The following is a 20,528-nucleotide window of genomic DNA, read 5'->3' as shown; positions in this document are numbered from 1 at the left end:
CCCCTCCTATCAGTACCTACCTCCGTTTCCATCTCTCTTCTTTTCTTCCTTTGAAGTCCACTGCATTCGCCTGTTCTCCCCCTTCTCTCTCAGAGTGACAATTATCTATTGCTCCCCTGGACCAACCTCCCAATTCCTTGACAACTTTGCTGCCTGTCTGCCTCACTTTCTACAGATACACCTACTCTAATTCTGGGGGACTTCAACATCCCTACTTACATTGTAAGTTCCCACGGGAATAGGGCCCTCAATTCTCCCTGTATTTGTCTGTTAAATTTTGTCTTATATTGTAATGTCTCACGATTGTACTTTTAACTTAGTACCTATGAACAGCGCTGCGGAATCTGCTGGCGCTTTATAAATAAAGAATAATAATATAAACACATAAATAAATAGGATCACACATTAGACATATATATATTTATATATTGTACCAAAATATCATCAGGTATATGTAAAAATATGTATTTATGAATAAATAGAACACATTCAGGTATGTGAAGAACATTGAAATGTGAAATATTAATATTTTCATGTTGGTTTAGCACACTTGAGAATATGCATTCGGGTTTGCGTGTGAGTAAAGTGATAGATCCCCCCCCCCTTTTTTGCTCCATTGACTTCTTTGGGGGGGGGGATATGTTAACTCGATCGCAATATTTAAAGTTTGGCTTTTTGCGTACATCGGGTTAGCCTCTTCTTTATTGAAGAATGTGTGTTACATGTGTTATCCAAACATTTACTAGTAGAACAATTTATTTTGAAATAAAGAAAACTTGTACATAGTAATTAATCGGTATACACTTTACATTTTTATCTAAAAATACTTTTTGAAATGATGTATAAAAATAAATTACCTAGTAAGAATTTTTCATACCAAAGTTTTTTTTTAACAACTGGTTATACACAAGATAGGAATTGCTCTGTTATCGGAAAAATGCAGCAATGGCGAATACTCCTAGGATCACTTCCAGTCCGTACAAGACTAGAAGAATGGCGTTGATAATCACGTCCGCTCTAAGGATATATGTCTCCCATACTAAGAAGTATATGGATAGAAGGATATTTCCTGTTGTGAGAATCAGGCTCGCTCCTAAAGGGATCTCTTTTTCCATCAAATTTCCCTTTGTTCCTGTAAGAAATCAATATTACAATAAAAAAGTAAATGAGATAGCCCTGCAAAATGTAGAATTTATTTATTGTTTAGTCTACATAAAATTTTCATGGGAACTTATAATACCCTCCCTCAGTTGAGGTTTTACACATATCCATCAAAGAAGAACCTCATCCATCAAAGGAGAACCTCATCCATCAAAGGAGAACCTCTAGCAACGCGGCAAAACAATAATTACAACCGTGTCAATATTCAGAATTGTAAAATATTCATGTATCTGTTTTATTAGGTTAAAGTCGACTTTGTGCCTACACCTCCTCAGTATGTGGAATTCACAAAGACTCTATTGCTACTGTTAAGTCTTGTGGTCATGTCTCGCTATTATAAAGCTGATGTGGATGTATAAAATTTTTAATTTTATTTCTTTGTTTTCAAGTTTTCTTTTGTGCTTATGTTAAATGTTTTATAGAGAGTTTTTTTGTTTTGTGATATTCTTCACAGTGGAACATGGTTGTGAGATAGTTGCAGCTACTCTGATTTGCGGTATGACGGATACAAATATTTATGAATTCTGTATTTTTCAAGTTGCGGCAAGTTTATTTAACAAGATATTAGTTTCACAAGTTGTATTGACTATATGCCATTATCTGTATAAAAGGGGTGAATATGGGACTTCCTTTACTGCTTCAGAGGAAAGGGAGTGGCTCAGGGGAAAGGTGGAGTACAACTATGTAACAATTTGCTTGTGCTACAGCATAATAGCATACATCCCAACATTTGTGTATAGGTATTAGGGGCTCAGAAGGTTGAGGCAGCGGTTTCATGGGCTGGACTGTGTTGAAAAGGGGGTGTGGTCTTGGGTGGATAGTGGGCAGGATTATGGTAATGTCTCGACGGTTTGTGGGCATATCTTGCGGTTTATGGGTAGGCCTATGGGAAATTTTGCTCAGAAGGACAGCACAACAGAGCTCAGAATTAGGGACTGCTCTTCTCAAAAAGGGACAGTTGGAGGTCTGTAATAAGTAAGTTCACTAATATTTCAAACAAAAATAAAAATGTGTAATCCTTAAAGGGATATCAAACTCAAAATATTTATTTCATGACTCCGATAGAGAATGCGATTTTAAACAACTTTATAATTTACTTCTATTATTATATTTCTTCATTCTCTTGGTATCTTTTGTTGAAAAGCAGAGCCGTATGCTTAGGAGCCATCCCTTTTCTGGAGCACTATTTGGCAGCAGTTTTACAAGAATGTTATCCATTTGCAAGAGCACTAGAGGGCAGCGCTATTTCCTGCCATATAGTGCTCCAGATGCCTACCTAGGTATCTCTTCAACACAGAATATCATGGGAACAAAGCAAATTTGATCAAATAATTAAATTGGAAACTTTTTTAAATTGTATGCTCTGTCTGAATCACAAAATAATAATTTTGAGGTTTCATATCACTTTAAAATCATCACTTTTAAATAAATGCTTGAAATGTTTGATTTTATTGATGCTTTATAGAGACTCATGTTCTGTAACACATCTTAAAATACTCTCATGTAGATGGGACAAATAAAAACTATTACGATATGGAGTGTGATCTTGTTTTTAGTGAAAATAGGCTTCTCAGAGTCCAAAGGTTAAAGAAATAGGTATATTATATAAATTAATATATTTCTCTAGTAACAACAGGATAATGGGGTTCCATAGACACTGGTCATGATGTGCCTGTAATGAGATATTTACAGGGCAACAGTTGTGATGTGAATTATTGCTACATCACTCAACTGAATAGAACAATAGAACACAGGATGCTCTAAAGTTTATGTTTACATATACGCACACACACATACATATATATATCTATATCAATCTATCCTGTTTATATAATTTGTATATATATATATATATATATATATATATATATATATATATACCAGCATACCTATTCTATTCACTCAACTGAATAGAACAATAGAACACAGGATGGTCTACAGTTTATGTTTACATATACGCACACACACATATATATATCTATATCAATCTATCCTGTTTATATAATTTGTATATATATATATATACCAGCATACCTTGTTTTATTCACCCTCGCTTTATTGCGCTACACAGATATTGCTCTTTTTACAAATTGAAGGTTTGTGGCAACCCTGTGTCGGGCAAGTATATCTGTGCCATTTTTCCAACACATATACACATTTAAACACATAAAAACAGATGAATACACATATGTACCCATAAATACACATTTATACAAATAATACACATGGATACACATATAAACACATAAATACACATGCAAACACAAATATACACAACTATGCATACACACCACCAGCAAAAAGTGTATTACTCGCTGAACGCTCAGATGATGGTAAGCATTTTTTTTTAGCAATAAATTATTTTTTAAATAAGGTTTTTTTTTTTAGATATAATGCTATTGCCCACTTAATAGACTTCAGTATAGTGTAAATATAACTTTCATATGCACTGGGAAACCAAAAAAAATTGTGTGACTCACTTTATTGCTATATTTGCTTTATTGCATTGGTCCGGAACCGAACCTTCAATATCTACAAGGTATGCCTATATCTATCTATCTATCTATCTATCTATCTATCTATCTATCTATATACACTGTTTATATACTGTATATAAGCTTCAATCCTATTGGCTGACCCAATCAGCCAATGGGATTGAGCTCGCATTTTATTGACTGTTCCAATCAGCCAATAGAATGCGAGCTCAATCCTATTGGCTGATCGGATCAGCCAATAGGATTAAAGCTCAATCCTATTGGCTGATTGCATCAGCCAATAGGATTTTTTCCCTTTAATTCCGATTGGCAGATAGAATTCTATCAGCCAATCGGAATTCAAGGGACGCCATCTTGGATGACGTCCCTTAAAGGGAACCTGCAGTGTACGGCTTGGACTGTATGAAGAGGATGCTCCGCGCTGGATGTCTTGAAGATGGACCCGCTCTGCGCCGGAAGGATGAAGATAGAAGATGCCATCTGGATGAAGACTTCTGCCTGCCTGGAGGACGACTTCTTGCCGATTGGATGAAGACTTCTCCCGGCTTCGTTGAGGACTTCTTGCTGCTTGGATGAAGACTTCTCCCGGCTGGATGAGGATGGATGTCCGGTCTTCCAAAACTGTAAGTGATCTTCGGGGGTTAGTGTTAGGTTTTATTAAGGGTTTATTGGGTGGGTTTGGGCAATGTAAAAGAGCTGAATGCCCTTTAAGGGCAATGCCCATCTAAATACCCTTTTCAGGGCAATGGGTAGCTTAGGTTTTTTAGGTAGGGTTTTATTTGGGGGGGTTGGTAGTGTGGGTGGTGGGTTTTACTGTTGGGGGTTGTTTGTATTTTTATTTGCCAGGTAAAAGAGCTGATTTCTTTGGGGCAATGCCCCGCAAATAGCCCTTTTAAGGGCTATTGGCAGCTTAGTTTAGGCTAGAGGTTTTATTATTTTTTTTTGGGGGGGGGGCTTTTTTATTTTGATAGGGCTATTAGATTAGGTGTAATTAGTTTAAATATTTGATCATTTCTTTTTTATTTTTTTGTATTTCATTAATGTAATTTATTTAATTTTAGTGTAATGTTAGGTTTAACTGTAAAACGGTTAGGTTTTATTTCACAGGTAAATTTGTATTTATTTTTACTAGGTAGTTAGTAAATAGTTAATAACTATTTACTAACTAATCAACCTAGTTAAAATAAATACAAACTTACCTGTGAAATAAAAATAAAACATAAGCTAGCTACAATATAACTATTAGTTATATTGTAGCTAGTTTAGGTTTTATTTTACAGGTAAGTATTTATTTAGTTTAATAAATTAATTGTAATTTTTATTTGGAATTATTTTAATTAGGTTAAAATTAGTGGGTGTTAAGGATAGGGTTAGACTTAGGGTTAGGTTTAGGGGTTAATAACTTTAGTATAGTGACGGCAAAATTGGGGGCAGCAGATTAGGGGTTAATAAGTGTAGTTAGGTGGCGGCGATTTTGGGGCAGCAGATTAGGGGTTAATAACAGTAATGTAGGTTGCGGCGATGTAAGGGACAGCAGATTAGGGGTTAATAAGTGTATGTAGGTGGTGACGACATTGGGGGTAGCAGATTAGGGGTTAATAATATATAATGTTTGCGAAGCAGGAGTTTGGCGGTTAAGGGGTTAATATGTTTATTATAGTGGTGGCGATGTCCAGAGCGGCAGATTAGGGGTCAATAATTTTATTTTAGTGTTTGCGATGCGTGAGGGCCTCGGTTTAGGGGTTAATAGGTAGTTTATGAGTGTTAGTGTACTTTGTAACTCTTTAGTTCTGAGTTTTATGTTACAGCTTTGTAACGTAAAACTCATAACTACTGACTTTCAGGTGGCGGTACAGATCTTGTAGTTATAGGCTGTACCGCTCACTTTTTGGCCGGACAGGCAAACTCGTAATACCGGCGCTATGGAAGTCCCATTGAAAAAGGACTTTTTGAAAGGTGCGGTAGTTACGTTGCGTGACGGCCAAAAAGGTGTGCGGTGCAGCTATACCTACAACAACTGTAATACGAGCAGTAGTGAAAAAGAGCCATAACGCTGCTTTTTCACTCATAACGCACAACTCGTAATCTAGCTGATTGTGTTTTTTAATTATTATTATTTTTTTCAGATGTATCCATATCAGAAAAGCATTTGATTTAATTGGATGTTATTACATAGTTCTTCAATAAAGTACATGTTTATTTGTATAAATACTCATGCCTGTCAGTTAGACGTTATGCACCTGTCTGTCAAATAACGAGGTACATTACAAATCTAGTTACGTCTTAATGTTATTTTCTGCTTTGTACTGCAATTTCCTTAAATTATTGTTGTTATAGCTATAATGTTTCAGTTATTGTATAATTTAAGAAGAATACAGTGTGAAAAGAATAAGCTAAAAAAGCATCAGACACCAAAGCTTTGCCCTTTTGGCACTCCCCAGCATGGTTAGGGTTAATGACTCAAACAAAAAATAGGGCATTTTAAAATGAATTACACAGTGTATTGTTTTTTAAAAAATGTTATTTTCCTGTCTTGACAACACCAATACTTTTTATCAGGGTACAAAGGCACTAGCGATGTGGGATATGTCAGTGAGAATTACAAAATGAATATGACTATTTGCAAACAAGGAGAGAAGTGCTCTACCAGGAACGAACAACAGCTCATCAACTAGTTCTACGGCGATTTGCCACCCAGGAGCAGCCTCTTTAAGCCCAGTTCTGCTTTTCACAGAGGAAAACTTTCCTGAAGTATATCAGTGTGGTCCTGCTGAGTAAGGTCAGTCCAGCCCCAAAATACCAGGCAATTCTCCTCTGAATTCTCCTCTGAACAAGGAACATGACAACCCCAGACATTTTTTTCTGGTAGAGCGCATCTCTCTTTGTATGTACTTGTATTATGACCCTGGGGAGGTCTCCCTAAGGGTAATGGAGGAAACCAGACGTGGACTCCTTGTCCAGTGGAGCTTAGAGGAATATGGCTGCACCTCACTGATGAGACTCACAGAAGGCCGAAACGATTATCTGGGGTTGTCATGTTCCTTGTTCAGAGGAGAATTGCCTGGTATTTCGAGCTGGACTAACCTTACTTGGCGGGATCAGACTGATATACTTCAGGAAAGTTTTCCTCTGTGAAAAGCACAACTGGGCTAAAAGAGGCTGCTCCTAGGTGGTAACTCACCATAGAACAAGCCACTGAGCTGTTGTTCGTTCCTGGCAGAGCGCTTCTCTCTTTTTGTATGCATTAATACGACTTTTTGTTTCAGGCAAATACATGCGCACATACACATATATACAGTATTTATATATAATATTTTAAAGATCCTCTATCCATGGTTGAATATTTTTAGTATAATGTCGCAATAATCATATTGTAATTGCTGATGTATTTTTTTTATTTTTAATTTATGTAAAGCAACCAATAACTGGCTAGCTCCCAGTAATGCACTGCTGCTCTTGAGCCTACCTGGGTATGCTTTACAACAAAAGATACCGACTATTGTGAATTTGATAATAGAATAAACTGAAAAGTCTCATAATATTGCATGTTCTATCCAAAAAATTAAAGTTTAAGTTTGACTTTCATGTCCCATTAAGTAGGTTAAAGGGATACTAAAACCGATTTTTTTTCTTTCATGATTCAGATAGCGCATGCCATTTTTAGCAACTTTCTAATTTACTCCTAATATTAATTTTTCTTCGTTCTCTTGCTATCTTTTAAGTGATTTAGCATATAGGTATTATGTCCCTTTAAAGGGACAGTCAACACCAGAATTTTTGTTGTTTAAAAAGAAAGATAATCCCTTTATTACCCATTCCCCAGTTTTGCACAACCAACACAGTTATATTAATATACTTTTTACCTCTGTAATTATCTTGTATCTAAGCGTCTGCTGACTGCCCCCTTATTTCAGTTCTTTTGACAGACATGCAGTTTAGCCAATCAGTGCTCAGTCCTAGGTCAGTTTACGTGCATAAGCTCAATGTTATCTATATGAAATATGTGAACTAATGCCCTCTAGTGGTCAAAATCTATTCAGATTAGAGGCAGTCTTCAAGGTCTAAGAAATTAGCATATGAACCTCCTAGTTTTAGCTTTCAACTAAGAATACCAAGAGAACGAAGCAAAATTGGTGATAAAAGTAAATTGGGAAGTTGTTTAAAATTGCATACCCTATTTAAATCATGAAAGTTTTTTTTGGACTTGACTGTCCCTTTAAGTATGTAGTTTTGGTTTTAGCCTTTCTGAGAGGAAGTTGAGGAAGCACAATTTTCAGAGGTAAATTATACCAAAAAGAAGCAAATAAAAAAATATATATATTGAAATGTTTTTTTTATAGTTTCATTATTAAATATTTTATGGGTGATTATATGTAAATGTAACGTCCCTTTAATCAGTATGAATTATGAAACAGTTTCTCACCTAAGTACAGTCTCAGAGGTTCTAGGACTGCCATAACGAAGAGTAGCCCCAGATCTTGAGCAAGGTATCTGTCGGGATAACTGAACACCTGGCCTGAAAGTAAAATACATGCAAAATTATTAAAGGGGAAATAAAGTGTCATTATATTAAAGAAACCACTTAACATGACATTGCTTTATGATATTACAAGACTGTGCGTAGATCATCTGTAACTAAGAATCTGTTGGAATTTATTTTGTTTACAGGACCGGCTCAACCATGGGACCAAGTGGGTTTAAGGGACCCAGACAGCACTTGAAAAGGGGCAGCACTTCAGTGACAGTCAGACCCAGACCACTTCTGTCCCGTGTCTCTGTGGGGAAAGTCTCAGGCTCCTAGCAGCATAACCTCATCATGCACAAAGATAAAGAAACAGGGGCGACATTCAAGATGGAACAAGTGCATCTCTTCCCTTACTCCCTTCCCACTTATTGCGCAGTTGTGCATAAACATAGGTTGAAATCAGGTAGGCGGGATTAGTAAGGTCAGCGGCCAGACTAGCAGGTTGACACTCAAGTCAAAATTAAACTTTCATGATTCAAATAGAGCATGCAATTTTAAACAACTTTCCAATTAACTTCCATTCAAAAAAAGTGCAGTCTTTTTATATTTAAACTTTTTGATTTACCAGCTCCTACTGAGCATGTGCAAGAATTCACAGAATAAGCGTATATGCATTTGTGATTGGCTGATGGTTGTCACATGGTACATGCATGCATTTGTAATTGGCTGATGGCTGTCACATGGTACAGGGGGAGTGGAAATAGACATAACTTTTAGAATTGTCAGAAAAAAAAATCTACTATTCATTTCAAATTCAGACTAAGTGCTATTGCATTGTCTTGCATTTGTTGATTATGTAAATCTACTGTGTTGACTGGTCCTTTAAAATTCTATGCTCTATCTGAATCATTAAAGAAAAAAAATTGGGTTTAGTATCCCTTTAACTTTTATATTATATTGATGTTTAATGTCTCTGAAAAAAAATCCCAGAAATTAGAGATAATCTGGAATTTCAAAATACTGAAGAAATATAAAACGCTGAAAAACAAAATCTGTCCACTAGGAACATTTTAAAAGTATTTGTGAATGCCTTGTCAAGACTGTTCTTTGAAGACAATATGGGTACGTCCCAATACATAACACACAAGTAAGGTTGCCGCTACCTCAGCCATGTTTTCCTGTACAGCTATGAGTTACGCATGCTGCGCACAGTGTAAGGGGGAACGTAAATAGCTGCTGACCCACTGAGGTGGCAGATCTACACAAAGGACATTAATTTAATTTATTAGTTATTCCCTACTAAGCCAATAGTACATCTGTAAGAAGTCAGATGAACAAAACAGTACTTACATTTGTAAATAATCATGAGCAGCGTGGCTAAAAAATAAAAGACAAAATAAGCAACATTGAGGTAGATCAGGATCTGGAGAGGAACTGATGATTGCTGTTGAAGACACGTTAAGGAAATTGTGTAGTATTGTACAAGCACATGTATTGTTATAAAGAAAATATCCAGGTTAACAATAACACACAAGGAAAGTAGGTGAAAGGGATAGTATACTGTAAAACTGGTTCCACTTAAAAGGGATAGTCTAAACTAAAATTGTTATTGTTTAAAAAGATAGATTACGCCTTTACTACCCATTCTTCAGCTTTACACAACCAACATTGTTATTGTTTTTCACAACAGGAGACTGCTAGTTCATGTAAGCCATATAGATAACATACGCCTAGATTTAGAGTTTTGTCGGTAAAGACCCGCGTAGCTAACGCTGCTTTTTTTTCAAGCGCACCCTTAAGACAACGCTGGTATTTAGAGTTCTCTGAAGGGCTGCATTAGGCTCCAAAAAGGGAGCGTAGAGCATAATTTACCGCCACTTCAACCCTCAATACCAGCGTTGCTTACGGTATCGGCTAGCTGGAAAAACGTGCTTGTGCACGATTCCCCCATAGGAAACAATGGGGCAGTTTGGGCAGAAAAAAAACCTAACACCTGCAAAAAAGCAGCGTTAAGCTCCTAACGCAGCCCCATTGTTTCCTATGGGGAAACAGTTTCTAAGTCTGCACCTAACACCCTAACATGAACCCCGAGTCTAAACACCCCTAACTTTACACTTATTAACCCCTAATCTGCCGCCCCCACTATCACTGACACCTGCATTATACTATTAACCCCTAATCTGCCGCTCCGGACACCGCCGCAACCTACATTATCCCTATGTACCCCTAATCTGCTGCCCCTAACATCGCCGACACCTATATTTATTAACCCCTAATCTGCCCCCCCAACGTCGCCGCTACCCTACCTACACTTATTAACCCCTAATCTGCCGACCGGACCTCGCCGCTACTCTAATAAAGTTATTAACCCCTAAACCGCCGCACTCCCGCCTCACAAACCCTATAATAAATAGTATTAACCCCTAATCTGCCCTCCCTAACATCGCCGCCACCTAACTTCAAGTATTAACCCCTAATCTGCCGACCGGACCTCGCCGCTACTATAATAAATGTATTAACCCCTAAAGCTAAGTCTAACCCTAACCCTAACACCCCCCTAAATGAAATATAATTTTAATCTAACAAAATAAATTAAATTTTATTAACTAAAGCATTCCTATTTAAAACTAAATACTTACCTGTAAAATAAACCCTAATATAGCTACAATATAACGAATAATTACATTGTAGCTATTTTAGGATTTATATTTATTTTACAGGCAACTTTGTATTTATTTTAACTAGGTACAATAGCTATTAAATAGTTATTTATTATTTAATAGCTACCTAGTTAAAATAATTACAAAATTACCTGTAAAATAAATCCTAACCTAAGTTACAATTAAACCTAACACTACACTATCAATAAATAAATAAATTAAATAAATTAACTACAAGTACCTACAATTACCTACAATTAAATAAACTAAACTAAATTACCAAAAAAAACAAACACTAAATTACAAAAAATAAAAAAAGATTACAAGAATTTTAAGCTAATTACACCTATTCTAAGCCCCCTAATAAAATAACAAAGCCCCCCAAAATAAAAAAAAATTCCCTACCCTAATCTAAATTAAAAAAGTTAACAGCTCTATTACCTTACCAGCCCTTAAAAGGGCTTTTTGCGGGGCATGCCCCAAAGAAATCAGCTCTTTTGCCTGTAAAAACCCCCCACAATACCACCCCCCAACATTACAACCCACCACCCACATACCCCTACTCTAACCCAAACCTCCCTTAAATAAACCTAACACTACCCCCCTGAAGATCTCCCTACCTTGAGCCGTGTTCACCCAGCCGGGCACCGATGGACCAAAAGAAGACATCCGGAGCGGCAGAAGTCTTCATCCTATCCGGGCAGAAGAGGACATCCGGACCGGCAGACATCTTCATCCAAGCGGCATCTTCTATCTTCATCCATCCAACGAGGAGCGGCTCCATCTTCAAGACCTCCGGCGCGGAACATCCTTCTTCAACGACGACTAGATGACGAATGAAGGTTCCTTTAAGTGACGTCATCCAAGATGGCGTCCCTCGAATTCCGATTGGCTGATAGGATTCTATCAGCCAATCAGAATTAAGGTAGGAAAAATCTGATTGGCTGATTGAATCAGCCAATCAGATTAAAGTTCAATCGGATTGGCTGATCCAATCAGCCAATCAGATTGAGCTTGCATTCTATTGGCTGATCGGAACGGATCCCCCTACACCGCCGCCAGCTACATTATATGTATTAACCCCTAAACTGCCGCTCACGGACCCCGCCGCCACCTACATTATATGTATTACCCCCTAATTTGATCCCCCTACACCGCCAACACCTACATTATATGTATTACCCCCTAATCTGATCCCCCTACACCGCCGCCACCTACATTATATGTATTACCCCCTAATCTGATCCCCCTACACCGCCGCCACCTACATTAAATATATTAACCCTAATCTGATCCCCCTACACCGCCGCCAGCTACATTAAATGTATCCGCCAGCTACATTAAATATATTAACCCCAAACCTAAGTCTAACCCTAACACCCCCTAACTTAATTATTCTTTAAATAAATCCAAATAATATTAATATTATTAACTAAAGTATTCCTATTTAAAACTAAATATAAAATATACCCTAAGATAGCTACAATACAATTAATAATTACATTGTAGCTATTTTAGGATTTATATTTATTTTACAGGTAACTTGTATTTATTTTAACTAGGTACAGTAGCTATTAAATAGTTAATAACTATTTAATAGCTACCTAGTTAAAATAATTACAAAATGACCTGTAAAATAAATCCTAACCAAAGTTACAAATACACCTAACACTACACGATCAATAAATGAATTAAATAAATTAACTACAATTATCTAATATAAAATACAATTAAATAAACTAAACTATATAACAAAAAAAACAAAACACTAAATTACAAAAAATAAAAAAATATTACAAGAAATTTAATCTAATTACACCTAATCTAAGCCCCCTAATAAAATAAAAAAGCCCCCAAAATAATAAAATTTCCCTACCCTAAACTAAATTACAAAGTAACCAGCTCTTTTACCAGCCCTTAAAAGGGCTTTTTGCGGGGCATTGCCCCAAAGTAATCAGCTCTTTTACCTGTAAAAAAAAGCAATACAATACCCCCCCCAACATTACAACCCACCACCCACACACCCCTACTCTAAAACCCACCCGATCCCCCCTCAAATAAACCTAACACTACCCCATTGAAGATCACCCTACCTTGAGCCGTCTTCACCCAACCGGGCCGAACTCTTCATCCGATGCGGGCACAAGTGGTCCTCCAGCCGGGCCGAAGTCTTCATCCAAGCGAGGCAGAAGAGGCCCTCCATCCGGCCGAAGTCTTCATCCAAGCGGGGGCAGAAGAGGTCCTCCATCCGGCCGAAGTCTTCATCCATCCGTGGCTCCATCTTCAAGACATCCGACGCAGAACATCCTCCTCGGCCGACGGACTAACAACGAATGAAGCTTCCTTTAAATGACATCATCCAAGATGGCGTCCCTCGAATTCCGATTGGCTGATAGGATTCTATCAGCCAATAGGAATTAAGGTAGGAAAAATCCGATTGGTTGATTGAATAAGCCAATCGGATTGAAGTTCAATCCGATTGGCTGATTGGATCAGCCAATAAAATGCAACGTCAATTCTATTGGCTGATCCAATCAGCCAATCGGATTGTCATTATAGTCATTGATGTGTTTCTGTAGGGAAGTTATATAGAAAGGTGGGAGAGGAATTGGGACCGTTAGGAAAATATATAGTAATCTGGGTAGTATATTCATGGTTATTGTCCCTATTCTCCCCAGCCAACTAAGGCGTTTGGATCTCCAAAAGCTAAGATCTGCAATTAAGAGCTATTAAATCTGAATGTTGGCGTGCCAGAGAGATTTCTAAATATTTGATGGATGTTGATTGCCATCTAAAAGGGGCAGAATTTTTGTGCAAGATGCAATTCTTCTGTTTTTAAGTTAAGGTTCATGATTTCTGACTTCTCTCATTAGTTCTGGAATTGATATGCTAGGGTTAGTTAGAGTAAAAAGTATGTCGTCCACAAAAAGGGATAACTTGTATACATCGGTTTAGAGGTTTATGCCGCTAGTAGCGCTATCTTCCAGGATTTTTATTGCTAAAATTTAAATGGCGCAGGCAAATATTAGAGGTGACTTACTTTAATAATTTTATTTGCTTAATTTTCTTGGTATCTTTTGCTGTTGAAGAAGCAGCAATGCATTACTGGGAGCTAGTTAATGCATTGAGTGAGCCAATAACATGAGGCATTTATGTGCAGCTTTTGAGACTACCTAGGTATCCTTTTCAACAAAGGATACCAAGAGAGCAAAACAAATTAGATAATAGAAATAAATTGTAAAGTTGTTTAAAATCACATGATCTAACTGAATCATGAAAGAAAACATTTGGGTTTTATATCCCTTTAACGTGTTTGCATTGAATAAGAGAGTTTAAAATGTTTGGGAAATTGCTCTTTTGGGTATATTTTTTGTATATTAATAGCTGTCTCTGCTAATTAAATCCACAAACCATTTCAATGGGCTGAACTTGCAGGGAGAGCAGACCTTGTTACATTATCTCTCCATGTTTACGCCAAATTCTCTTCTTATATCTCTATACAGAGAGATAGCAAGACTTAGAGAACAATGAAAAAATTACATTTTAGTACCTCTCTGTCCAACCCCACACTGGGAGCATGATAACTTCCAATCCTTTTTTACATAGCTTTGTTATAACTATTATTTAAAGGGACATTGTACTATAAAATTGGTTTCCTCGACACTAAATAAAATGATTAACCCATAATCTGCTGCCCCCGAAATATAGGGTACCTTGCATTCCTATTGGCTGACATTTTCAAATCAGCCAATAGGATGAGAGCTACTGAAATACTATTGGCTGTTCAAATCAGCCAATAGGATTTCAGTAGCTCTCATCCTATTGACTGATTTGAAAATGTCAGCAAGGTACCTCGCATTCAAGCTTCAGTGTACGGCGGTGATTGTATGAAGAGGCTCCTCTACGCTGGATGTCCGCGCCGCCGGTGAGGATGCTCCGCAGCTCCGTGCCACCGGGATGAAGATAGGAGATGCCCCCGCAATGTATGAAGATGCCGCCGCCTGGATGTAAACTTGTCGCCGCATGGATGTAGATGAATGTCTGAACTTCAGGAACTGTGAGTAGATTTTCTGGGGTTAGTGTTAGTTTTTTTTTGCTTGGGTTTTTTTTTTAGATTAGGAATGGGCAGTAAAAGAGCTGAATGCCCATACAAATACCCCTTTAGGGGCAATGGGTAGCTTAGGTTTTTTTTTAGACTTTGTTTTTTTTTTATTTTGGGGGGTTGGTTGGGTGGGGGGGGTTACTGTTAGGGGGATTTTGTATTTTTTTAGGTAAAAGAGCTGTTGAACTTAGGGCAATACCCTGCAAAAGGCCCTTTTAAGGGCTATTGGTAGTCTATTGTTAGGTTAGGGGGTGTTTTTATTTTGGGTGCCTTTTTTGTTTTTATAGGGCTGTAGGTATAATTTTTATTATTTTGGATAAAAAAATTTTTGTAATCTTAGTTTTTTTTTTTTTTTTCCTCGTAATTTTAGTGTTTTTTTGTAATATTAGATTTTTTATTTTTTTTGTAGTATTAGGTTTATTTTAATTTGTAATTTAGGTTTTTTATTTTTTTTGTAATGTTACTTTTTTAAAAAGTATTAGTTTTATTTAATCATGTAATCTAGGATTTTTATTTGTAGTTTATTTTATTTTATTAGATTAGTTATGTTAGGTTAATTTATAGTTTAATCTTAGTTTGTTTTATTTCACAGGTAAGTTTTTATTTATTTAAAGATATTTATATTGTAAGTTTAATTTAAAGTTAGGGGGTGTTAGGTTTAGCGGTTAATAGTTAAATTTAGCTTTTTGCTATGTGGGGGGCTGGCGGTTTAAAGGTAAATAGGTTTAGTTTATTAGTTGCGATGTGGGGGCTAGCGGTTTAGGGGTTAATAGGTTTAGTTTATTAGTGGTTAACGGTTTAGGGGTTAATACTTTATTTACTTTATTATAGTGATGGCGATGTGGGGGGGGCTGGCGGTTTAGGGGTTAATACTTTATTATAGTGTTGGTGATGTGGGTGGGCTGCGGATAAGGGGTTAATAGGTTTATTTAATAGTCACAATGTGGGTGGACGGCGGATTAGGGGTTAATAAATTTTATATAGTATTTGTGATGCAGGAGGGTGGCGGTTTAGGGGGTAATAGGTAGCTTATAGGTGTTAGTGTACTTTGTAACATTTTAGCTATGAATTTTGTGAAACATTTTTGCTTTGCAAAATCTATAACTACTGGTGTCAGATAGCGCAATGGATCATGTCAGCATAGGCTGTAACGCAAGCATTTTAGCCGGACCGCACAACCTGTAATACGACGCAATGGAAAATCCTGCACTCTAACGTCATTTTTTGAGTGCGGAATGGATTGTGCGTTACAGGCTAAAATGCTTGCGGTATAGCTATACCACCGCAACTTGTTATACGGGAGACCTGCCATTCCACAAGCAATGGCCAATTTTTCAGCGGTATAGCCGTACTGCACCATAACACAAAACTTGTAATTAATCTGTTTCTTTTTATGTTTTCTTTGATTTAACATATTTTTACAGGAAGCACCGTTGCATATGCGTTTAATGTGTTCCCAGTGAGTTGTTATTTAAGCTGCATAGTATAAAATATATGGGAAATTATTCCTTTATGTATATTTTGTATATGAAATAGCTGTTTTTGCTGAATGAAGTCTCAACCAATTGTTCTCAAGAACATGCCATATTAATGGACTGAGCCTGCAGAAATAGCAGACCTTCTAATCTTATCTATTTATCTATACAGTAAGGCCCCTCTTCTTAAAGAGACAGTCTACTTGATTTTTTTATTGTTAAAAAGATAGCTAACGCCTTCACTACCTATTCCCCAGCTTTGCACAATCAACATTGTTATATTAATATACTTTATAACCTTTAAACCTCTAAATGTCTCACTGTTTCTAAGCCTCTGCAGGCTGCCTCTTATCTCAGTGCATTTGATCAGCTTTTTATCAGCTTTTCACAGACAGTGCTAGTTTGTGTGTGCCATATAGATAACTTTGTGCTCACTCCTGTGGAGTTATTTATGAAGCAGCACTGATTGGCTAAAATGCAAGACTGTCAAAAGAACTGAGATAAGGGGGCAGTCTGCAGATGCTTAGATATAAGATAATCACAGATGTAAAAAGTATATTAATATAACAGAGTTGGTCTTTTGAAACAATTTTAAAGTAGACCCTGTCCCTTTAACACTACCTCTATACACAATCGCCACTAGGCTTTTTGTTCCTAGATGGGGGCCTTTTTCAAGAATCCCATCTAGGACTGAAACGCGTCGATTGATTTTATACTGCTCGAGTTTCCAGGACACTTGATAAGCCTTGTTACATAGGGGGCTAATAGGTTATACAATATTGCACTATGTTATTCTTTTTCTTAGGTTTTCTCTATACACATGGAGACTTCACTTTTGGATTACACGAATAGGAGGAGCATCTATCACTTTGTTTTTTGCTTAACTTTGGGAAACTTTGGATTATATTGGACACGTCATACACACTCCATTAACCCCCTGCACATATTTGGGGGTAGAAATCATATTTTTTTAATTTATTTTTTGGTATACCACATATATCTTTTTTTTTATCACATTTTGACACATTTTTTCTGGACTTTTATTCCTTTTGAATACTATTTAAGTACATCAGGGTACCCTTTTGTTATAACTGGTTTTATATATGAATAAATTGCCATATATTTTATTATAAGTTATATGTATATACATTCACTTTAGCCTTGTTTTAGGTGATCCCTTTTTCTGTAATCAGTTGAACACAACTCTACTGTACTGTTCTACTGTAGCATGTTATTTTTCCACTACAATGTCCCCTTAAGAGATGGAGTAATATGTAAATAAAGGATACAACCAATAAGCTCTTTCCTGCAAATAAAAAGGAAAAATTATTAGAATTTATATCTTAATTCTGCATTTCAATAAAACATTCCTTTTTCCCAAACTGCAAAATGACATCAAAACATCACTTCTCTTCATAATGATCAATAGTGCCAAAAAAATGATTCCCAAACATTGGAAATCCAGTACTGATTTACTACAATTAGAACGCTTTCATTATCTAAAAACTGATAAATTAGAATACCATCAGGAGATGCTTGAAATGTGGAGCGGCCTCAAAATCTAAATGAACCCGGACCCTGTAGAGTTTGGACAATTATTAATATCATTCCCGACTTACCCCCATCTGTCTAATGTTCCCCTCTTTTAGAATTACACCTGGATACAATTTATTGATGGGAAATTAGTAAATAGTACAGAAAATCTAATAAAGTATCCTCCTGGTAACTAAACTCCCAAACACTGCCGACCTTAGAAAACACTAATTATCCCAAATTAATTTGCAGAAAAGATACCAACAACAGGAAAAAGGTGGCACAAATAAGAATGCTGGTTTGGAATATATATCAAATCATATGAAATTACAAACTCCTCTGAGTAAAACAATTTTATATAAATCTTTTGAAGGTAATATATAAAATCACAGATGAAACATACAAAATGTATCAGGTTTAAATGTGTGTATCAAAAAATATATATAATAAAATAACCAATTTTAGTGATATATAAAAAACTAAATTGTGTATAAAAATAATGTGGTACATAAAATGAATCTATTCTAATATTATGTACAAATGAATCAAATGTACAAACAAAAATAAAAAATAATATTTTTGTTTGTACACTTGCATCAATTCACTATATATGTATACAGCTATAATATATTGTTATTTAAGATTCATTTGCACATAATATTAGAATAGATTGATTTTATGTACCACATTATTTTTAGACACAAATTTGTTATTTATGGTTTTATATATCTCACAAAAAATAATAATTATTTTATTATATATTTTTTTTGATACACACATTTAATCTGATACATTTTGTATGTTTCATCTGTGATGTAATCCTGTTGTTGGTAATGTTCTCCTCTTCCCTATTACCCCCTCACTTTCCAAAAAAATAATACTTCCCCCTAGATTACCCATACCTTTACACCCAATTGTTCCTATCCCACTTGCTTCCCACCTCCCTTCCCTGATATAAAAAAAAATCCTTTCTTATCTAACATATATAACAATGTCAACTTTGTGTGGATGTTAAAGGGACACTGAACCCAATTTTTTTCTTTTGTGATTCAGATAGAGCATGCAATTTTAAGCAACTTTCTAATTTACTCCTATTATCAAAGAGTCTTCATTCTCTTGGTATCTTTATTTGAAAAGCAAGAATGTAAGTTTAGATGCCGGCCTATTTTTCGGAAAAACAACCTGGGTTGTTCTTGCTGATTGGTGGATAAATTAACTTACCAATAAACAACTGCTGTCTAGAGTACTGAACCATAAATTGGCTGGCTTCTTAGCTTAGATGCCTTCTTTTTCAAATAAAGATAGAAAGAAAACGAAGTAAAAAAAAATTATAATAGGAGTAAATTAGAAAGTTGCTTAAAATGTCATGCTCTATCTGAATCACAAAATAAAAAAATGTGGGTTCAGTGTCCCTTTAAATTAATTTTTCTTTCATGAATCAGATAGATTACACCATTTAAAAAAAAAAAGTTCTAACTTCTTTTATCATATTTTCTTTGTGTTCTTGTTATCCTTTGTTGAAAAGAAGGAAGGTAAATTCAGGAGTGTACACATGTCTGTAACACTATATGGCAGCAGTTTTTCAACAATGTTATACATAGCAAGACCACTTGATGGCAGCACTATTTCCTGTCATGTAATACTCCAAACGTGCACACTACCTATCTAGATATCTCTTCAACAAATAATAACAAGAGACAAAGCAAATTTGATAATATAATTAATTTCGAAACTTTTTTAAAATTGTATTCTCTATATGAATCATGAAAGAACATTTATGGGTTTCATGTCCCTTTACAATGCAAAACCCTGACACACTTTTCATGGTCACAGAACACAACCCTGGCCTGTCACTGTATGTTTTATTTATATGTACTTGTGATAACCCCTCTCTATACACAATTTATATACTGATATATGATTTTGTGTGACAAATACACTGGTGTAACTGGGGTTAACCTATACAGATTGACTTGATCTTCTTATAGTGACTTGGTCATGTCATTAAAAGATATGTATTATTTTATAGGGACAAACACGCCCTTCCTCTGAATCTCACCCCAACACCAAATGCTGCCACCACATAATTATGAAACTTGCACAAAGCAATTAACCCATTGCCTGAACAGCACGACTTCATTATCACTGTCGGCCAACTGGTCAAAAAGGTGCAGTATTAGAATAAGACAAATTGTATGTGATGTTCTCATTGAAATCACTACATATAATGCTAATTTAACTTAAATCGGTGGATATTAATATAGAAATATAAGGGGACTGCCTGGGTAACCATGGCAACGCGTCCCCAGCTCACCCCTTCTGATTAACGCCATCTTGAAGAAACTTGGCAAGTTGGCAGCAGTCGGAAACATTCGGCTATTTCCGTCAAAAACGAAGCGCTCTGATTCAAGCCAGAACTTGTACATAGCCATCGCTTAGTCGCTATTTCTTTTTATGAACAAGCTGCCCTAATAATGTGTAAAATATTGTAAACACTTTCGATAAGGCAATGTACATATATATATTTTGAATGACTTTGCCCATTTTAAATATGTCTTCCCAAAAGTCACAGTCACAAAAGTTGTAGCTAATGCAACCAATCACAGTTAGTATATTTTGCGCATGCCCTTTACATCA

The 20,528-nt window shown here is 36.0% G+C and overlaps 1 protein-coding gene across 1 annotated transcript; it reads right to left on the bottom strand.

Moving 5' to 3' along the window:
* Positions 1 to 405: 405 nt before the first annotated feature.
* TMEM80 (transmembrane protein 80) lies at positions 406 to 20,525 on the bottom strand. The gene is made up of 5 exons (XM_053720197.1): positions 20,206 to 20,525; positions 17,648 to 17,664; positions 9,472 to 9,565; positions 8,080 to 8,172; positions 406 to 1,132 (listed from the first exon to the last, which is right to left on the bottom strand). The coding sequence occupies exons 1-5, from the start codon at positions 20,321 to 20,323 to the stop codon at positions 927 to 929; spliced, it is 528 nt and encodes a 175-aa protein (XP_053576172.1). The 5' UTR covers positions 20,324 to 20,525; the 3' UTR covers positions 406 to 926.
* Positions 20,526 to 20,528: the final 3 nt, after the last annotated feature.

This window comes from Bombina bombina, chromosome 7 (assembly GCF_027579735.1).
Source record: "Bombina bombina isolate aBomBom1 chromosome 7, aBomBom1.pri, whole genome shotgun sequence".
Taxonomy (NCBI): Eukaryota; Metazoa; Chordata; class Amphibia; order Anura; family Bombinatoridae; genus Bombina; species Bombina bombina.
The sequence above is the reverse complement of the archived record's forward strand: the minus strand, read 5'-3'. Positions and strand labels throughout refer to the sequence as shown.

Coding starts and splice junctions, on each gene's coding strand:
- TMEM80 (XM_053720197.1), bottom strand. CDS start 20,323: ATGGCTATGTACAAGTTCTGGCTTGAATCAGAGCGCTTCGTTTTTGAC. Junction 8,173..9,471: donor GCTCATGATTATTTACAAAT/GTAAGTACTGTT, acceptor TTTTACTTTCAG/GCCAGGTGTTCAGTTATCCC. Junction 1,133..8,079: donor ACCTCTGAGACTGTACTTAG/GTGAGAAACTGT, acceptor GATTTCTTACAG/GAACAAAGGGAAATTTGATG.